This window comes from Rosa chinensis, chromosome 1 (genome assembly GCF_002994745.2).
Source record: "Rosa chinensis cultivar Old Blush chromosome 1, RchiOBHm-V2, whole genome shotgun sequence".
NCBI lineage: Eukaryota > Viridiplantae > Streptophyta > Magnoliopsida > Rosales > Rosaceae > Rosa > Rosa chinensis.
This window is the reverse complement of record NC_037088.1, coordinates 8,959,066-8,976,394: the sequence shown is the minus strand read 5'-3', so window position 1 is coordinate 8,976,394 and position 17,329 is coordinate 8,959,066. Positions and strand designations below refer to the sequence as shown.

The 17,329-nt window shown below is 36.2% G+C and overlaps 3 protein-coding genes across 3 annotated transcripts; 2 read left to right on the top strand and 1 right to left on the bottom strand.

Annotated features, from left to right (window-relative positions):
- Positions 1–4,670: 4,670 nt before the first annotated feature.
- Positions 4,671–10,284, bottom strand: LOC112200045 (anaphase-promoting complex subunit 11). Its single transcript, XM_024341048.2, has 4 exons — positions 10,227–10,284; positions 10,147–10,180; positions 9,208–9,326; positions 4,671–5,032 (listed from the first exon to the last, which is right to left on the bottom strand). The coding sequence occupies exons 1-4, from the start codon at positions 10,282–10,284 to the stop codon at positions 4,917–4,919; spliced, it is 327 nt and encodes a 108-aa protein (XP_024196816.1). The 3' UTR covers positions 4,671–4,916.
- A 1,192-nt stretch (positions 10,285–11,476) lies between these two features.
- Positions 11,477–12,364, top strand: LOC112200037 (agamous-like MADS-box protein AGL80). Its single transcript, XM_024341037.1, has one exon. It carries the CDS (start codon positions 11,477–11,479, stop codon positions 12,362–12,364), a length of 888 nt encoding a protein of 295 aa, XP_024196805.1.
- Positions 12,365–16,008: 3,644 nt separating this feature from the next.
- On the top strand, positions 16,009–17,079 carry LOC121052877 (protein ALP1-like). The gene is made up of 3 exons (XM_040518811.1): positions 16,009–16,092; positions 16,179–16,404; positions 16,506–17,079. The coding sequence occupies exons 1-3, from the start codon at positions 16,009–16,011 to the stop codon at positions 17,012–17,014; spliced, it is 819 nt and encodes a 272-aa protein (XP_040374745.1). The 3' UTR covers positions 17,015–17,079.
- Positions 17,080–17,329: the final 250 nt, after the last annotated feature.

Sequence of the window (17,329 nt, the reverse complement as noted above, 5' to 3'; positions counted from 1 at the left end):
AATTGATATTTGCAAGATAGTGTGAATCACCTGACACTCCCATGTTCCCATTAATTTGAAATCCGAATTTAATTTCTTGCTTGATAATTAGTTGTTTGCTTTTATTTTAGTTTGCATTTAATTTAGTTACTTCCTAATTGAGAACTCTCAAACAAAATTCTACCTTCCATTGTGCATAACTCATTTGGGCTACAAGTTAGTGGCTTTGAATAGGCTTGGTGTGAGTCAAGTCAAGCATTGCCAAGGCTTGGTGCTTTATGAATATTATTTTACTTTATTTTATTTTTATTTTTCATTGTATGCATTTGAGTTGTCCTAGTGCTAATTATCTTGGTTAGATCCAACACCTAATCCCGTGATACAATAAACTAAGGTCCAAATACTTCCCTTACTTGACACGATTCGTACGCTTACGAGAGTTTATACATCAAGTCACTTTCATCCATGGGATGCTTTGATTTGGTTTTTCGTTGCTTCCCATACTAGCCCGCTTAACTACCAGGCTTTGAATAATCCTGACACAGTGATATGGGGAAATGTAATTGATCTGCCCATTTATCATTGTCTAACCTAGTGAAGTAGAGATGAATTTTAATCGCAGTAATTGATCTACCCATTTGTCATTGTCTAATCTAGTGAAGTAGAGATGAATTTTAATCGCAGTATACATCCGTCAGGCCTAATATGTTTAAAGATTTTAGATATAATATTTAGGAGCCCTTTTAGATCTTCATTAGATTTTGTCAACAAGTTATGAACAAAACCATTTTCTACAAGCCATAGTTTGTGCTTCTGGGGATGTTCCGCTTGAACATCAACTAAACATCTCCCATAATAAGGGTCAGGGACCACAAATAGACTTGAAGGCAGTTTATATCCGAAGCACCCTATGAGATTATGGAAATAAAACCACTTAGATTCTTTTAATGCTAAAACAGAAACTTTAGCACTTTTTAGATATTCAAGATATGATATCTTGGAATTCTCAGCTAAAGCAGTTTCATACAATTCTTTTGTCAAAGTTTCTAGGTATTGAAGAATATAATTTCCATTACCTTCATAGAAAGCACTTAGAATATTATTTAAAATAACCTTATGTTTGAAGGCCAAAACTTTACTAGTTCTGCATAGAGGTTTCTGCAAAAACCTTTAACAGCTTACTATGAACTGGGTTGATTTTTTCAAAAAGGGTTTCTCCTGCTTTTTAGCAAAGCAGCAGCCATCAACAAACTTGATATGCCTTTACCGTCTGCCGTTTGAGATAGGCTAGCTGTTCCTTTACCCTGAGATCGATCAGTTACGACTGCTCCTTTCGAACGCAGTAAAAACTCATTTAAGAGTTTTTCTTCATCATTGGACTTAATAGACTGTGCTTCATCTTGCCAAACTGAATTGTTTTTTTTCAGGATCTTGCCCAACTTAATAGAAGTGGTGGCGGCGGAGGGAGGGTTTCGAGCGGCGGCGGAAGAGGAGGAGGTGGCTCAATTTTTGTGGAGTCTAGTGGCTGGTGGTGGTGATGGAGGAATAACTGTTTTTGGGTGTGAAGACGAATAAGGTAGAAAGAAAAGAAAAATAAAAGAAATTAAAAAGAAAAAAAAACGAAGAGAAAGAACACATAATTATATTGGACAATTGAATATTAATATGATATTTGTCAAGCTAAGTTGGCGTGGATGGATTGCCACGTCATCCACTTAATGACACATTTAGACGGATAGTTAATGAAAGAGACCTATTGGTGTAATATTGAGAGAATAAGAACCTTTTTTTTTTTAAAAAAAAAATTTAGAAGCTGAGTACTGAACTGTTTTCATGAGAGACTTTCTAATGAGAACTATTATAATAAGTACTAGTTGAAGACTTTTGTGTTAAACCCTTTTTTCACCTCTCTTGCATCTTTCCCAAAGACCTTTTTCTTTAGGTTTTGGTCTTTTGCTTCGCGGATTGCATCTTTCATCTCTGTTGAACATGACAATTTCTCCTGTAAGGGTGTCCAGCAAATAATTCTTCTCACATGCAATCATTTCAACGTCATACTCATACTGAGTTAAAAACATCTGCCATCTAAGGACTCGTCCTCTATTAGCGGCATCAGATAACTTATAATTTTGGAAATTTTTAACTCTTTTATTTTAGTTCTGTCTATTTCTATCCTTAATGAATAGATACACAGCTTCATTAAGTTACTAGATTTGATGTACAATTTGTATCCACGTTAAAGTAGGTTTAATATTAAGCTCAATTACCATATACATTAACTCATTAAGGCCCCGTTTGGAAACATAATTTTGATTTAGATTTGAATTTCAAATCTTATGTATTTAAAATCTGCAGAATTAAAATATGTGTATTCCAAATTTTGCTGTTTGGATTTAAAAAGATAGATAGAGATTTAAAATTGAAGATTTAGATTTTGTAATATTAGAACAACATCCATCTCAACCAAATCAATCAACCATCAAAGGCTTCAGAGTAATCTGAAAGGGATGAAGTCGGCGGCGGAGAGCTCAGCTACCATTGCTGGCGTCAATGAGTCATCGGCGACGCAGAAGAAGATACAGAGGCTGAGCCGAAACGCAGAAACGCAGAAAAAGAGAGAGAGTAGATCGGGATGGAGTCAGCAGCGGAGAGCTCCGCTACCTTTGCCGGAGTCGGCGGGGATGCTGAATAAGCTACTGAGGCGTGGGGAGAGAGAGAGAGAGAGAGAGAGAGAGAGAGAGAGAGAGAGAGAGAGAGAGAGAGAGAGAGAGAGAGAGTAGATCGAAGGATGTGAGAGAAACCTTGGAAAGAGAAAGAGGAGAAAAGAAGAAAGAGAGATCACGATATGTTCTTTCAAGGAATCCAAGACATGATGATTTGAAATAACTAGGGTCCCCTAGTTATTTGAAATCATCAAAATTTGCTATCTGAAATCTCTGGGGTGATTTTGAAGAAATCCAAATACTCACTTAAGAAGACAACCAAACAAGCAGATTTGGATTTGGGGGTTTCAAATCCAAATCCACACTCCCAAATCCCTATATCCAAACGGACCCTAAGATAATTTGTGAGAAGTCCATGTTTGATTCTAACATGGTATTCTATATAAAATCATACTAGTGAATTGTGATTATTTTGTCTCATAACTAGCTATTTATCATTATGGCTAAATGTGATGTTTGCGACAAAGAGTCTGATATTGATTGATAATGAATTTTGGGATCAAAGAGTGTGTGAGAAACATGAATCCGATGGGACTCCGAGATGTTATACTTGTTTCAAATTTCTTAAAGAAACAAAATATTTGGACCTTACTGATGGTCGAAAACCTTGGTCAGGTTGTTCTTCCATTGCTATCATTGACCCAAAGGAATGCAAGCTCCTCATTCAATACGTACACGAATTCTACAGAAGTTTAAACCTCAAAATGGATGAAGACATTCGTGTTTTATTGTTGGACAAGAGTGCTATGCTCAAATTCAAACGTCCTGTTGACCTGAGGGGTACAGTATGGTATAGTTTTGGCGATTTGCGTGCTTTAGTGAGGATTAAAAATGTTCAAAAAGTGAAGGAAGTATTGAAGTGGAGAGAAAACTGGGGATGTACATAGGCGTGTATGTGATATATATGAAAATAGGTATACAAGGACGTATTCGCAGGCTTTCTAGAAAAACAAAGGATGTATTCGTATGAAGTGGTCCACATTGTGGGAATGGGGACACTATTGAGTCTTATGTGTGCCTTAATTTTTCAATAGGCACACATGAACACATCTGTGCCTTTTTATCAGTTTTGGGGACACATAGCTCATTTGTGCCCAACATATGTGTCCCCTTAGCCCTGTTTTCTAGTAGTGTGTTAAGACGTCCTCAGAAGTTAACTACGCAGCGAAGAAGTTCAGGCAATATAGAAGAAGCATTGATAGTTTTGTTTGGGATGGCGAATGTAGACATGGGTGCAACAGTGGCACATGGGATGATGCATGCGTGGTTGTACATTGCAGGTGTTACGGGATTAGAAGAAAAGGTTGAAGAAGGTTTTTGTGAGTTAATGTCATACATTTGGATGGAGTGGTTTTGTTCTAGTGGTGTTCACTCCTTTTTTCTTTTTTTTTCTTTTGTTTTTTTTCCGGTCTGACAGTGGTGTTCACTCCTTGTACAAGACCAATGAGCAAGTTCAGCATACAAGAAAATTGAAAGACTTTATATCGAGTTCTCTGGAATACAGAGAAGAGGAAATTTATGGCCAAGGGTTTAGTGTTGCTATAAAGGCTGTTAGCAAATTTGGCCTTAAAAACGTACTGGAACAAAGGAAAAAACCCTAACCGGTGTGATGCTGTTGCATGATGTTTCATTTTTCACTGAATTCTTATTATTGCTTCATCCGTCAAGAACATGTCAAGTAGTTCACAAGGGAGACGTCTCTTTTTATCCTTTATACTCTGTTTTCCAAGTTTCAATTCCAACTATCCTTATTGGAACAAAGGAAAAAATTTAAAAGTAGTAACAGAGCTGGTACCATGAGAGGTCCAGGAAAGAGCAACATCTATAAAGGTAGAAGTAGTGTATGATCTAAGTCGGCAAATTAAAGAATTGTGGTCTTAATCCACAAGAAAGCCCTTAACCGTATGCAAACTTTATAATAACCTTCTAGACATATGGGTTCTGACACCACATATACCCAAGAAGAAGAAGAAAAAGATCACTCATAGTCATTTATAGTTCACTAGAGAGGTTTACTACACAAGACTTGGAGGCAACACATCAAATGATTGATAACTGAAACCTCGAATAGTTGTCTCAGCATAGATAACCAGATACGCAAAATGTAAGTTGCCTCAGTTTAATATACAACCGAACATTTGCAAGTCTGCACCGGCAATCCCTGCACATTATGACAGAGAGAGAAGGGGGCAGGAATTCCTTAAAAGGGATCTCTCATCCTTTGAACTGCCACTCCCTCCGGCACATGGGGCAATGTGCTTGAGAAGTCTGTGAATTTACCCATTTTAGGATGCAATGAAGATGAAATGCATGGTTGCATGCACCCCAAACTGCAAGATAAATAATAGTTAATGACAGATCAACAGAAAGTTTCACCAATAATGAACAAAAGAGAGAAGATTTAGTAGAACACACGCATATCAGACTACAAGGCAAAATGGCAATGTCAGAATCTATTAGCCATGACCGATGACCCTTGCATTCCAAAAAAGAAAATAGAAAAATCAAAAGATAGTAACTGCATATTAAAACCGAACTCAAAATGAAGAAAAGACTTGGTTTTTAGCTTTTCTGTTCTTTTTGAAAAATGTGTACTTTTATTAAAACCAATTAATTACAAGTACTAACAAAAAGATCTGCTAATTCAAAGAAGGAGAAAAAAAAAAAACAGACCAAGCGTCTCCTCAAATTTTTCTAAAATCAGAAGATTACTATGAAGTCTCCTCCCCTACCCCTAACCTATATAACCTTATCTCTTCTCTCCACGCTCTCACAAATGGTCATTAAAAGATAAAAGTTACACTCGTCATGTGAATCCTCATCCTTGCATCATTAGGCTACAAGAAGTTATTAGGTAGAAAAGCTTTGCCAATTAAATGGATGACCTAGTATCTTATGTGCTATTGCGTCTTGCACTATCAGACGTCTAATTTCTCATGCAATGACTGTCAGTTTTGAAGCATAGAATGCTCTGAAGCCTTCAGTAGCAAAAGCAAACTACCTACATGCAGACACTAGCTTTAAAAATTATATACAAACCAGAACAATCAACCTTAGTTTGAAGTAAAGGTCAAATGTTAACCAGAAATACAAACATCAGTAAATGACTATTACCAGATTGGATGTCTAGGTAGAGCATGCTTTGGAAGCCTTCAGCAACAAAAGGACACTATCTACATATAGATACTAGCTTATATAACCACAATGAAACCTTAAGTTGAAGTAATGTTGACCAGAAAAACAGACATCAACAAATGAAGATAATCATATTGAGTATCTAGACTACCATATAGACTTTTAAGCTATCTAATGGTCCTCTAATCTAATAGGTGTCACCACAGAAACTGCAGAGGTTTCATATTAACTGTTAACCTATCTATTCTCCTTTCTCATATAAAAATGGAATAGTATTGGATCTTACAGTGAAATGTTAAGTTTCTATACAATTCTAGAATCCATTAATGAGTCTTCAGGTTCAGTACCCAATAATATTAAAGAAAATAAGGTAAAATCTTGCACAATAAACATTGGTTGGCCATTTTGGTCATGATTTCATAAGGCGTTGGCAACCCTGAACCCTACAATCTTTAGGAGGCAGCAAACTCTAGCAAATAGCTATTTGGCCTCCGTGAGGGCTCAAACCCCAGACCACCAGATCCACATGGTAGCGAAACCATGGGCCAAGCAGTTCCTACCAAGCCCTCATTGATAGGTAATTTCATATTTAGGTAGTTTATAGGACAAAATCAGAGAAGATCCAAATGATGATGCTTGTAGATTAATAATACACTGCATAAACCATATACTATTCAGCAATTGCAGACACACACCATTGCAATCAACTTATGCCATTAACTGAATGAGTAACAAGGCCCGTAGAAATCATACTAGTCAAGTTTGAAACAGGTAAGACAAAATCTAGTCACTTCTCACAGCCCAGTTTTTAGTCCACTCATCCCATGAATCAACATAAATGACAAAAGATTACACAAAGGCTTCAAACCCATCAAGTCTCTTGGTGGGGAATCATCCAAACCATCAGATGACATCCTACAAATCCCACATGTTTCATCCTGTGCATCCAAGTCCATGAAGCAACAGGATGCCACCTAGAGTGGATTGCCTCTCAAACCATATCAAAACACAAGGTGAGATGAGTTAAAAATATAAATGTCTCCAATGAACCTTTTTTTGGTGACATATTCAATTGCAGGATTGGTTGACACTGAAATTTGATGTGCTGCCCATGAAAGTCTGCCATATCCTTTTTGGTGATTTATTCTATTGCGGTATAACAATTCATATTCCTTGACAGATGGGAGTATAAGTTTAAGCACCTGCGTACTAAAGTTTAGCCATCTACAAAGCTCAAGTAGACAGCATGCACTTTCTCTCTTAAACAAAGTGAATATGATAACTCTGTAATTGGTCTAGCTCCATACTCGACCGAGTCGAGTTTCTTTCGGAGGGGAGAAGTGATGCATTAGCCACATCTTGGTTAGAAAAGAGGTACCCTCTTTGGAAGCCAAAGATTAAACTCATTGGTCCAGCTCCAAAACTTACGCGTTTTGGGTCCAAAGCCTCTCTCTTTTGGTAGTCTAAGAATCCAAGTTATTAAAAGGCAGTAAACAACTAAATCAAGAATCATTCTAAGAGTCAAAGTTGAGTTTTATTATGAGTATTTATTTGAGTCTAGTCCTATAAAGAGTCTATTTAAGTTGTAGGGTAAGTACAGTGTCCTACGGCACATGGGGCAATGTGCCTCAGGAGTCTGTAAATTTACCAAACCCGATGCAATGAAGACCTAATGCATGCAAATATTAAGTTGTAACAGTAATGAACAAGATAAACTACAAAATATGGGAAAACAGATCAGAAAGAAAAATGTCACAATCTAGTAGCAATTTTGACTGCTACATAGTACTAAAAGTTATGCGAGCACAAAGTGGGAAAATCTAAAAGTAGGTACCGTGTATTGCAACTGAAATGAAAATGAAGTCTTTTCAAATTTTTGAATACTCAGACGAATTACAACCTTTCAGTAGGAGAGCTTGGCAATTTGACCCAAGGAAGTCAGGTGATGAACACTACCTCCCAGAATGTTTAGTAGCTCTCAGTTATAATTACAAAATAGGATAAACAAAAGGAAGGTAGTCCATATTACTACTGAACTGAACATGAGGAAAGGCTTTGCTTTTCAGATTGTTCAAATACTCAAACCATTTGAGATCATTCAGTAAGAAAGCCATCAGCTTGATTTAAGGAAGTCAGGTGATGAAGGTGTACAATCAGGCGGGGGTTAACATAGGATCTTATGTTGTTACCATTTCAAGCGGTTTCTGATGTCTAATTTCAATGCAAGGATTTTGAGTTTGAGATAAAGCATGCTTTTGGAGCCTTCAGCACCAGAAAACTCGCTCACAAAGCATTACTAGCTTAGGAAACCTAGTTGAAAGCCTTCAACCTTGGACTAAAGTTGATGAGAAACAAAAATGTTGCAATAAACAAACATAATCAGACATCTAGCGTGTAAAACATAAACCAGTCAAGCAAATAGGTATATATGATGCCACTACTAAAGTATTTTGGTATTTTAGGAGTCTAAGGCTGATGTAACTGAAGCTTATAAATAAGGCTGTCTCTCATAAGCCAAATCAGATTGGAATGAACAAAGATTGAGTGTTATTGAAGGCTGGATGCCTTGGTATCTCCTCTCCACCTGTTATCTCCTCTCCACCTGTTTCCTCTATTACCAGTTTCCTCTATTACCCATGTTCTCTGAAACTGGAGCAGCTACAGGCCTTATCTTTCTTCTAAAACTACTCTATTTTTAAATTATTTAACTTTCTAAGCATAACCACCCTAACTCTTCCTTTCTTTGTCCTACATCAGACAAGAGTTTAGAGTCTATCATATAAACATATTAAGTTACCTACTGGCGTTTGCCCTGTACTATTTAAACTAGAAGCTGCTACTGAATCTTAGATCTAGAATCCCTTAATGTCTCACTCTTTAGGTTCAACACAGAATAAAAGTTAAACCACAAAAGAAAGGGAAAAAGAAGAAGAAGGCAACTGCTTGAGTAATAAGCAATTTAATTGGCCTTTTTTTCATTTTTTATTTTTATCATAAATCTACTCTCCCAGGCCCCAAAATATAGGATATCACAGTTTGTTGGGAAACATATCATGGTAATTGTGATTTTATAACACATCGGCATAAACTATGTCAGGTATCTGAATCATATTTTAGGTATTTAGTAGGAGAAAAGAAAGAAAACCCAAATCTTGATGCTTGAAAATTAATAATCAATTGTATACAATATATCATAACACAATGAGGAACTTTAGCACAGATCTCATATTAATTATGCTTGAAAGAAGGCGTGACCATATGTGTGTACAGACAACATTTGAGCCACTTCTGAAATAGCAAAGTTTAAACCTATACAAACTCATCCGATGAATTAACAGAAATGATAAAAATTATAATGTCTGTGACTTACTTAGTGGACAATCATCCCCAGGGAGCTTACAATCAGGACAACAACCATCAAATGCCATCCTACAAATGCCACATGTTTCGTCCTGAGCATCCCATGTCCATGCAGCAACAGCATGCCACCTACAGGTAAAAAAGAAAACATAAGAATTAAACTCAAAGCAAACGAATATATCACATCTCACAAAAGGGCACATCAATGTTAGGTATACACTAGAGCAATTGATCATATCCAAAATTTATAAATGAAGATAAGAGATGGGAAAGGGATAAAGAGACTGTACTCTGTTTAAATTCCCAGCAGAAGTCACAAAGAGGAGAGCAGGTCAAGAAAAACTCTTTCTAAAAAATGCTTGCAGCATTGACATTTCACAAATCACAACAAAGATATTTCAAGTTTAGGCTAGATAAGTAGCAAACATGTCAAACTAGAGCATACGAGGATTTCCATGTTATAATCAAACTACTCAAACAAAATAGAAGTTAGACAATTATATACTAGACACACTCATGAATATCCTATAAGAGTACTACTCTCATTGCAAGTTCCAGTCTTGATTGCCATCATACTAGAGCATACAGGACTTTCATATTATTACCAGAACACTGAAACCCAACGAAACACAGACAGAAATATCCTAGACACTCATGACTAACATGTTAGGCTAACAATTTTCATTTCAAGCTCAGGTCTTGATTGCCTTCAAGAACATACATACAGGGTGTTCTATTTCGAGCCTTCAACTTAGACAACAACTCAGGAAGTACAACTTTGAAGCCTACCAACTATAGTTATTCTTGAAAAACCCAATTCATACTAATCCAATACCACCAAGCAGAAAGTCATGCCCCTATAACTAAATGCAAAACAAGATTGTTAAGAAATGGGAAGAAAATAGTAGAACTGAAATAGATGAACATAACAAAACAGTGAGAAGGATACGCAAGATCTTGACTTTCATCCTCTTCTCCTGCAACTGCAAAACCCTAAAGCCTAAAACCCTTCAATTCAGAGCAGTGAACGTTGATGGGTATCAGTCAATGACACTAAGCTCTGTTTGGTTCCGTGGATTTTCGACATTGGCAATCTTCCATTGCTGAACTCACAATCAATTGGGTGGCAATGTATGTAAAATTTGCACCAAAATGAGGAATTTCAAATGCAGCTCATCGCCAAAACCAAGCTACTAATCTGAAGACTCTGAAAGGTTGGGTCTTTTCCCAGTATTGTGATTCCCTTCACCTCTGAAAACCCTAATTGTAAACTTAAGATCATACCACCACACTCTGGCAACTGCAATTGTGAGTTTGGAACAGGGGATGTTTGCTGCTCCAGTTGTGAAGGTTTAGCGGGTTACCGGGTTTTGGGTGGGTTTGAAACATGAGTCCAACCCGGTTTGATATAATGCTAGTATGCTATAAGACTACAAGCAACTTACGTCAGTTGATATAATGCTAGTGTGTATTTCGCAATCATAGTCAAACAAAAACCAACCGAAACATTAACGGATAAACTATGATGCAGAAGATCTTTCGGGTTTGGGTCGAATTCAAATTTTTGACATTTAGTATTGATCGTTATGACATCTCTCAACAAAATATATAGATATAGAACATGTAACGGAAAACTAACGAAATCATATGAGTTAAGAAAGATTTGAATCTCTAAAGACTTACCGTAGAAGTGATATTCAAAAGATAGGAACATAACTCCCCTCTAATGATTGAATGAGATACAGAAAATCAATGTTTTATTGTATGAACAAATGAAAATCAACAGATAACTTTCCATATAAAACCAATATCAATAGTCAGCTTGAAATGCATGTATGTCTACAACTTGTCAACCTTCTCTTTTGCTAAGAATCCCAGCCCCAGATTTTGCATTAACTGGCTTTCATTACCATTCATATGAAATCATCATTTCTCACACACAAATATTAGGACAACAAATCTGGATTCATTACTATTAGACCCCTCCTTTATTTCATGCTCAAACACATTGTAATAGGTTGGCATGTATATGCTCAATTCTCAGACAGAATCAAAATGGATTTGGTCTCTCATTCATGCATCACAATTGGCCGACATTAAATTTCGCATCCAATTGAAAAACATCAGAAAATCCATAGCATTTCAAGCAGCATTAATTAGGTAGCCCCATGTCTGCTTTAAATAGAGCAGAGTCTCTTCAGGGCAAGAGCAAACCAGAAAGGCCATTTCTTCATTCCCTTCTTCCCAGTTTGCAACATTTTCATCTTTTCTTTCTAGCCATGACTAGAAAGAAGGTGAAACTTGCCTACATCACTAATGATAGTGCTCGAAAAGCAACATATAAGAAAAGGAAGAAGGGTCTTATGAAAAAGGTGAGCGAACTCACCACCCTTTGTGACATTGATGCTTGTGCTATTATCTACAGCCCCTATGACTCCCGGCCTGAAATTTGGCCTTCTCCCTTAGGAGTCCAACGTGTGCTTGCGCAGTTCAAGACCATGCCTGAAATGGAGCAAAGCAAGAAGATGGTGAATCAAGAGAGTTTCTTGAGGCAAAGAATCAACAAGGCTCAGGAACAACTCAAGAAGCAAAAGAAAGACAACCGAGAAAAGGAGATGGCTCGTGTGATGTTCCAAAGCCTAACTGGAAAGTCTCTCCAGGGCTTGACACTGTCAGACCTAACTGATCTTGGCTGGGTCATTGACCAGCACTTGAAGGAGTTACATCTCAGGATGAAGAACATTAAGGAGGAGGTTGTGAAGAGCCAGAACCAAGTGAAAGGAGCACAAGGGGTGTCATCTGCTGTAGCAGATCATAGAATGGTGGCGATGAAGAGTAATATAGAGGACAGTGGCAGCAACGTGGCAATGAAGAGTGGTGAAGAGGGCAGTAGCATGCAGCATGCAGCCCTTGACAGGCAAGCTTTTGATCACATGCATAACATGGAGGCAATGCAGCTCCAAATGATGCATATGGCAGCTCAGAAGCAGCAAAATCACTGGTTCATGGATATGATGAATGCGCCGCCACAACCACCACTGCCACATCCAGATAGTCATGAGCATATGGGGTTTACCAGTGAGGATATGATGCTTCCCTTCGCGGATCATAACCACAGCACTATGTGGCCGAATCCTCCTCCTGCTGGCGGCTTTAATTTTCCTTGAAAATTTTAGTTATGGTGTCTCTAAGTTTTGCAATATCTTTCCGAGTGTTCTTCTTCTAGTTTTCGTGCATGTCTTTCTCTGAACCACAGGTTGTGTGTTTTTCTTTCTTCAACTTAATTTATGCACTACATTGTTATTGTTATCTTTATGTACTTCATGATAATGTTTGAATAATATGTGCTTATTTCTTTTTCTTTGATTAAATGTTTGCTTACTCTTTCGATATTAGTACACCTACTTTGCAAAACTGCTGAGAATATGTGAAAAATCAACAACCAATACGTTTGGATAGACTGAAAAAGTCAACTAATCAAATTTGATGTTTATCCACAATTAAATCAATACTACTCCTTGATTGTGTACTTTGCGTTAGTATGCGCTCTTGAACATTGTTAAGGGTACTTAATTGAAAGAGTTAGTACTCTTAGTTAAGGGGTGCCTTAAAATCCAACATATTCTATTTCAAAGGATGAATAACTTTTTGCTGTTATAGCATTTGAAGGCAACAGTATGGTCAAATTACCAGGGGATTTTATGGAATTCATAGATTCACGCATATAGCTAGCTAGACGATTTGAATATGTTACTAATATTAGATCGATACAAGGCATATGATTTGATAGATTATCCTAATCATGTGGAAACTACCTACCACCTGGTTACTGTAGAAAATAGGGTCAATTCGGTAATATTTTTAACAATGATTGTAAAAAAAAAAAAATTAAGAGTGCTTCTATTAAGACCTTCACATTTGTTATATGGACCTCTTTAGTTTTTAAAAAAATTATTTTCCATTTTGTCCCTATAGAAAACTGAAAGAGAATGACAAAATATATATATATATATATATATATATATATATTATAATCCAATGTTATCTTACATCTTCGCATGATCCATCCCACTCTTTCTGATTTTGTATTTCTTCTCTCTTTCTCGTTGTCTCTGTTGTTTCACTTGTACACATTCTTCATCTTGTTTGGATGTGAAATAGCTTGGTGACTACTCTAGTAGAATTGGGTGATTGGATTTTGCAGTACTATCTTGTACATATCGAAGAGATCCTTTGAAATCAATATAGCGTTTGCTAAAGATGACTATGGATATTATATTCTTTGATTGAATTTAATACTTATCCAAATTGGAATAAAAATGAGGACTTTCAATTTCTATATTGGGGTTCTGTCAAATTTCAACATTGGTTTGAAGATTAATGATTCATCTAAAATAACCCCATATTCACAATGATTAGATTCAAATAAGAATTTGAATCATCATTGTTCTAAGGAACTACAAACCAATGTTTAGTTTCCATAACCAAAGTCGGCACCGGAGTCGCAGTCTCCAACTCACTGTAAATTTTACCCTTGCTGGCTTTGCTTGTACATCATATCCACTTTACAAATGCCAAGAAGAAAATTACGTGATCTACGAGTAGGAGAGAAAAAGGAGAGAGAGAGAGAGAGAGAGAGAGAGAGAGAGAGAGAGAGAGAGAGAGAGAGAGAGAGAGAGAGAGAGAGAGAGAGAGAGAGATGAATTGAGCAGAAAATAGAAAACAGTTGTGGAACGGGGGGTGTATTGTATATGGAATTACTGGCACTTTTAAAGAAATCCATGGAATTTAAAAGTTTGGGTGTATTCAATAGAGACTTTTAACAGTCCATAAAAGTCTGGGTGTATTCAATTAGGATTTTAAAAAATCTTTATGAATTCCACCAAAGTCTAGGGGTATTCAATTAGGACTTTTAAAAATGAATAGAAGTTTAGGGGTATTCAAAATATCATTCATACATACGGAATTAGAAAATCATGGAAAATCATGGACTTTGTAGTGTTAAGTATAAATACCAAATTCCAATATTTTTCCAGCCACCAGAGCAAAGATTTTGAGCGTGGAAAAGTCCGTCAAAGTTCTTCTCTCTGCGCGTTCAAGGTTGGTCCTCCATCATCTCTCTTTCATGATTTCTTTTTTCTTTTCTCTATTATTTTGTGATATCAACCTCTAATACCTAACATGTTCATTGTTGTTGTTGAATTTGATTTTTTTTTTTTTCAATTGTGATGCTTGGAACCCTAATATTATCATCAACTCCTAAAACAAAGCCAAATAATGTATATGCCTAATGCTTTTACGGTTCGATCATAGTCCTGCATACTATTGCGGTTATTGCTATTGTCGTCGCTTGTTTGCTGCGTATGTTTCTTCTTCTTTGTTTTTCTCGCTAGGTTTTCTGTTTCTTTTGTATTTGTTGCTGTCCTATATGGCATGGTTCTCTTTTTTTTTGCTACTGCTTTGCCCTTGTGGCTCTTAAGTTCGGGTAGATTAGCCAAACGGTGGGTGGTTTTTTTTTTTTTTTCCTTCATGCCAGAACTTCTTTTCTATACCTAATAGTGTGTGTGATTTTACCCTGCATTGAGATGGGACTTATGTTGACAATCTCATGTCAACTTTCTTAAAATGATAGTAATGTCAAAGGTGCGATTTGGTTCAAGCTTTGGGTGAATCTATACAGAGTTATTAATTTTCATTCAAATTTTGCTTTAACCCTTCAATTTGAAGCCAATGTTGGCCACCACTAAAGTCGGCAATGGCTGATAAAATTATGTCAGGTTATTTATTTTCTTTTTCTAAAATTTTAGTGTTCTTTTTTATGCTTTGAGAATATTATATGTATGTTGAGCAGAGCTTTAATGTTAGAAATTTTACTTTGGGATTACAGAGTAGTAGGTTGAGTAAATAGGATCACTGAATGTTCAAAGAGTTAATTCAGCTAAGTTTGTAGTCAGCTGAGAGATAGGAATATTGTTCTGGAGTTTTGATTCATGTTGGTTGGGCAAATTGCCATGATGACAGTTGTCTGGTACCTTGATTCAGTTTTGTCATCTTTATGGACCTCAATTTCTTTAGGATTCAGATTCTTTTTATTTTCTCCTTCAAATTCCCATGGAAACAGATCGTGATCAAGTTTTGGGGTTATGAGAGTCTGATTTGTGCAATTTATGAGTACTGTTTATAATCATATTGTATGGCATGCTATAAAAACAAACAAGTGTGGATCAAAATGTAATTGAATGAATTATGAAACAAAGAAAAATTAATCAAAGAGAAGTTGGCTAGGTAATAATCAATATGAACAATGTATCAAAATTTGCTATTTTTGTCTCTGCACCCAATTGTCTGAGTTGGTTCCTTTTGTATGCTTAATGCATGTTTAAAGAAAAGAAGAAAAAAAAAAAAACCTTGCATACGTTTTGAAGTAATGCTTCTTACCAGAATGATTCCTTATCCCTAGTAGCCAAAATCATTGCTCTTAATATGAATAGATTCAAGCTGATGAAGGATACCAGCAACTCTTCTTTACTTTATTATTTTGTTGTGTCAGAAAGCAATTTAGGAGAGTATGAAAACAGGACATTGGTGCATGTTTATATTGATATACACACCTGATAGTTGTGCGTCTTGATAACAGAAGGGTTGTCATTTGGGGTCTAATATCTTTCTTGTTTCTTTGTGGAGCCATGTACCTTGGACTTCTAATTTTTTTTTTTCCAGTCTATACTTCCCTTATGTTTATATTGTTCTGAATTATAATGTTTTGATTGATAAAAGTTGCATGTATGATTACTTTTACGCAATCGTATAGATGGGAGATTCACAAGGGAATGGTAAAAGAAAAGATTACAAAACTTGGAATGCTGAAGAGAGCAATGTTTTGCTTCAACTTATGGTTAATTATTTATTTCATTGTACAGTAATGAAGATATTATTTCATTTTTTCTTTTCAGCTATTGATATCTTTTTTCATTATTTTAGGATTGTGTCGGAGCTATAGATGGCACGCATATTCCTGCAACGGTAGTTGGACGTGAGGTAAGCAGATATCGAAATCGCCATGGGAAGATATCACAAAATGTATTAGCAGCTTGTAACTTTGATTTACAGTTCATATATGTGATTAGTGGATGGGAGGGTTCCGCTCATGATTCAAAAGTGTTGAATGATGCGATTTCTAGACGAAATGGACTCAAAGTGCCACCAGGTATAGTTTTACGTGCATAAAAAAAATTCAGAGTACTTATTACAATTTATGTCATATAACATATATATAACATACTAATTGCACATGTTTTTTATTATTAGGTAAATATTACTTAGGGGACTGCGGATTCCCAAATCGACGTCGGTTCCTAGCTCCATTTCGAGGTACTCGATATCACCTCAAAGATTTTGGTGGTGAAGGAAATCATCCTGTCAATGCAATTGAGTTATTCAATCTTCGCCATGCTTCCTTGAGGAACGTAATTGAGAGAATATTTGGAATATTTAAGTCGCGTTTCACAATCTTCAAATCAGCACCACCATTTTTATATAAGACACAAGCAGAACTAGTTTTGGCTTGTGCAGGACTGCACAATTTTCTTCGACAGGAATGTCGTTCAGATGAATTTCCTCCTGAACCAGAAGAAGATCCGATAGACAATCACGAAGATAATTTTGAATGGGATGATTTTCAAACCCAAGATCAGCAAAGAGAGAATGCTAATGAATGGAGAATGAGTATTGCTACTCATATGTGGACAGATGCCCAACCAAATGCCAACAATGAAAACAATGACAATCAAGAAAGTGAAAATGAGGGAGAAGAATAAATCATATCATTATTTCAAAGACGTCTGCTTATTTGGCATGAAACTTCATCAATGTGTTTTTTTTTCCCTTCTCTTTTTTGGATATCTTTTGGTTTGGTTGATTATATTTGGAGGCTTTTCCTTTATTTTCTTATATGTTTGTTTCATGACATTATTTGAGCTTCTCTGATTCCTACGCTAATGGTCATTAGTTAACATAGCTATGGCATCGTATTTTATTCTCTGACTAATAAACTAGCTTGGTTTTTCTTTTTATAAGTATTGTGAAATCTACATAAGTCATTCATATAAAGTCTGTAGATTTTTACAAATCAG